Source organism: Gekko japonicus, unplaced genomic scaffold, assembly GCF_001447785.1.
Source record: "Gekko japonicus isolate JY-2015 unplaced genomic scaffold, Gekko_japonicus_V1.1 scaffold5887, whole genome shotgun sequence".
In the NCBI taxonomy this organism is placed as follows: Eukaryota; Metazoa; Chordata; class Lepidosauria; order Squamata; family Gekkonidae; genus Gekko; species Gekko japonicus.
Window position 1 is genome coordinate 36674 of NW_015166620.1, and position 4329 is coordinate 41002.

The 4329-nt window shown below is 48.3% G+C and overlaps 1 protein-coding gene across 1 annotated transcript in view; it reads left to right on the forward strand.

Moving 5' to 3' along the window:
• The window catches only part of LOC107111435 (sorting nexin-1-like), a gene marked incomplete at its 3' end in the record, with an annotated part of 22637 nt that extends 18629 nt beyond the window's left edge, over positions 1–4008 (forward strand). The window contains exons 6-7 of the mRNA XM_015412402.1: positions 2136–2214; positions 3933–4008. Coding sequence (XP_015267888.1) covers positions 2136–2214; positions 3933–4008 — 155 coding nt within the window. The remainder of the gene's footprint in view (positions 1–2135; positions 2215–3932) is intronic.
• Between the last annotated feature and the right edge of the window lie 321 nt (positions 4009–4329).

A 4329-nucleotide genomic window follows, 5' to 3' on the forward strand; every position in this document is an offset into this window, starting at 1 on the left:
AACACCCCTCCCCCCCACCAGCAGTTGGAACTCCTAGTGGAAGTACATTGTCTCTGAACATGGAGTTACTGTTTTAACAGCCGACGATCCATGAATCCATTTAGTTCCCTGTTAGATGCATCTAAGAAGAAGAAGAAGAATGATTGGATTTATACCCTGCCCTTCACTTGGAGTCTCAGAGCGGCTCACAAACTCCTTTCCCTTCCTTTCCCCTCCCCACAACAGACACCCTGTGAGGTGGGTGGGGCTGAGAGAACTCTGACACAAACTGCTCTTTTTCAAGGACAGCTGTGCCAGAGCTTGTGACTGACCCAAGGTCACATCAGCAGGTGCAAGTGGAGGAGTGGAGAATCAAACCCGGTTCTCCCAGATTAGAGTCCGCGCACTTAACCACTACACCAAACTGACACGTTGCCATTACTGCATCTTCCGGCAGTGAGTTCTGTGGGTCAATTATATGTTTGTATCAGTATTTTCTTTCGCCACTGCTGAAAGCGATGATCAGGTGGGGGAGTGCATTAGATGATAAAAGCTGGATATATATATATTTCCATATGGGACTGCTTTTATGATTGCCTCTCTCATAGGGAAGATCTGATATAAATGATATATCAATGGTACCTTAACCCCTTTCTGGCTGTCACCTCTCTGGAATTGAGAGTCGTAAGTCCTGTTTTGGTGAGCTAGAGAAGGTAGACTTTTTCACATGTGGTGGGTATGTAAACAGGCAACAGATTACTGGAAACAAGTGGTAGAAATGACAGCAGTCAGACTGAGAGGCAGATTCCCTGTAAGCTGGAGATCTTATTGTTGAATTGTGTAGTTGACATGCCTAAAAACCTTCAAGGAGTGTATCTTTACGTATGGTTACCACAGCCAGTTTGGTCATTGCTAGGAACTGGCATTAAAAAACAGGCCCCAAATTCACGACTGGCTGACAAATACACACGAAGCTGCCTTGTGATGAATCAGACCGTCGGTCCGTCAGGGTCAGTCCCGTCTACTCAGACCGGCAGCAGCTCTCCAGGGTCTGAGGAAAGAGATCTTTCACATCAGATCCTATCTGAAACCTTAACTGGAGATGCCAGGGATGGAACCTGGGACCTTCTGCACGCAAAGCAGATACTCTTCCACTGACCCACGGCCGACACATAGGTGAAATTAACAACCTGTCAACAAAACAGAGGCACTTCTGGATTAGGCTCATTATGGTTGAGGGTTGCGCGGAGAATGGAACCCGCAGCAAAATGTCAGAGAGAAAACTCTTAATTTCACCGGGGTCTTATGGATTGGATACACCTGCTTGCTTTGTACCTGTGATGTATATCTTTATTGTACTGAATAATTTTGCAAAAGTAGGGGCACTGTGACCCTCTTAATACTATGATTGGGAGGGATAACATTTCCATGCCATGCGTAGAAGTTTATAAAACTATCATGTTTACCTTCAGGGTCATTTCTCTCCATCCCTGCCCAAATTCTTTAACTCTCCCTTGTAGGGAAGATGCTTCCGTACCTAGATTACTTTGGTTGCCCATCTTCTATGCTTTTGGAGGGTTTCTTGCAGCTTTGCAATATGTTTTCTGCAATGGGGGGTTATATAAAACCACGCAGAGTGTTCTGAACGCAACTTTGCCGTTGAATCTATTACAGGGCACTGCTTGAGAGCCAGCATGGTGTAGTGGTTAAGAGCGGTGGACTCTCATCTGAAGAGCCGGGTTTGATTCCCCACTCCTCCACCTGAAGCCTGCTGGGTGACCTTGGGTCAGTCACAAGCTCTGGCACAGCTGTTCCTGAAAGAGCAGTTTGTGTCAGAGTTCTCTCAGCCCCACCCACCTCCCAGGGTGTCTGTTGTGGGGAGGGAAAGGGAAAGACGCTTGTAAGCCGCTCTGAGACTCCAAGTGAAGGGCGGGGTATAAATCCAATCTCCTCCTCCTCCTCGTGCAGAGAGGAAGGGAAGGTGATCGTAAGCAGCTTTGAAATGCCTTAAGGTAGAGAAAAGTGGGGTAGAAAAACCAGCACTACGTCTTCTGCCTATGGTATCATCCCATTCTGATGGAACAGATTGTAGGTGCAGGGAGCACGCGGCTGTCCATGATTTCTCACCTCTCCTTTCCTCCACCCCTCCGCTTTAGGAATGACCAAAGTAAAAGTTGGGAAAGAAGACTCCTCCTCCACAGAATTCTTAGAAAAAAGACGAGCGGCTTTAGAAAGGTGCGTATCAGCCAGGGATGGCCTTGTAGAAAAATCGCAAGTTGTTCTGTTGGCCTGCTTCCTTCTGCAAGGAAATGTGTTACTTGTCTCACGTAGAGTCAGATCGAGATGGGTGGCCGTGTTAGTCTGCCTGTGGCAGTAAAAAAGGCTAGGGGCCCAGGAGCTAACAGAATTTGTGGCAGGGGATGCACTTTCATGAGTCCCTGCTCGCTTCTTCAGACAGAGTCAGACTGGCTGTCCATCTAGCCTCCAGTCACTGGCTGTTGTTCGAAGCCAGGCGTCCCCAACATGGTGCCCGTGGGCGGCGTGGCGCCCGCTGACACCTTTTCCGGTGCCCACCAAGTGTTTTTAGAAAGTGAGCGGGGCTTTTGCCAATCGTGGCTTCTAATCGGACCCTGGAGATTCGATGGGCTGTGCAGATTTTTTTAAAAAAAATTGCTTTGGCAGCAGCCCCCACCACAGCCCCAGGATCTTCACTGTGCGACTGAAGGGAAGCTGCGGCAGCCATGTTTTGTGTCTGGCTCCGACTCCTGCAGCGGCCAATTCATGGCTGTGGTTACCATGCTGTGTCCGAATTCCAGAGATGCCCACCGACTCAAAGAGGGTGGAGACCAATGCTCCCTCTAAGCTGTGGAGTCTTGTGAGCAAAAATTCTACTTTGTGAGCTCCTGGCATTAAAGCTGTGAGCGAGGCATTTGGCTGCTACATGAATTAGCTTGCTTTGGAGCCCTCCTTCCTGAGTTAAGACAAAAAATCTGTGAGCTGGAGGCTAAAAAACTGTGAGATAGCTCACACTAACTCAGCTTAGAGGGAGCATTGGTGGAGACCCTTTTCTACGTTAGAGGGCTTCCCCAGCCCTACAAGCCAGTATCTTTTTTAAAAAACGCATTGTTGAACCCCAGGGTTTTTGCGCATACAGTGCATTTACTAGGCTACAGAGCTGCAGGGCCACATGCTTCAGCTGCACGTATCTGGAATAATTCCTGCCAGAACATTTTTCAGCCCCTATTGTGTAATAATTCCGACCTCCCCCCCCCACCCCCCCGCTCGCGCCCTTAATGAATAAAGTATCTCTTGCATTTAAAAGCAGATTTGAATACATTCAGGAAGGAAGTGTTTCTTCTAGCCCTGTGGTTCGAACAAAGTGTGAATCCTGAATGCTGCTTTCATATATGCTCCTCCCCCTTCCAACTCCTGAAAAGGGAGAACCGATAGAGGAAGCGGTGTCCTTCCAGTTCTGGTTCTGCATTCCTAGTGCCGTCACTTCCAGTGGCGACCGTCAACTCAAAAAAGAGTCCTTTTCATTTGAAAAGCTGAGTTCAAGCCATGATTGACGTTGCTTCTAAAGCAGGAGCGTAACTCTTGGATGAGCTGGAGACTCACCGCCCAAGTCCCTGCCCTTCTACTTGCTCCCCGGTCCATTTTTACCAAAACAGCTGCCTTTGCCTAAATATCCCCGCTACCCAGATCAGCTTTTCTGCAAGACTTCTCCATACTTTTGCAAAGGCCTTTCTGTTTTGAGTGTAGAAATTAGAGACATCTCTCCGCCCCCTTTTAGTTATAGGAGACTTCCCCTAAACATGGGCTCTGACTGGTTTTCCTGCGACACATGCTATCTTCATCCAAAGTGCTGTGTTTTAAAGAGACGAAGCAAAGTCAGCAAGATTTTTTTTAAAGGGCAGAGCAAAACAGAATCCTTGTGTATTCCTCTTCTCCAGGTATCTTCAGAGAACCGTCAATCACCCGACTATGCTGCAGGACCCAGACGTCCGCGAATTCTTGGAAAAAGATGAGGTGGGCTTGCCACCATGCCTGTCTGGGCCCGAGAGGCGTTCCTGCGCTTGCGGGCCGAACGTCTCTGATGTGGCTTTTTGGGGGGAACTCCCTGTCTTGTGAGGAAGTCAGGCGTTCAGGTTTTAGAGGCAATTAAGGGACTTGCGCTTTCCAAATCACTGATGGGTTTCTGACCAGTGGAGGAAATGGGGAAAACACAGGGCTCCCGTCATAGTTTCAGTTGATGCAAAGAAGCGGGTTGCATAATGGGAGGGTATCCAGAGGAGTTTGCGTAAAAGGTTTTTTTTTGCAAGCAATTCTTCTGCAGCGTTTGGTGGGATA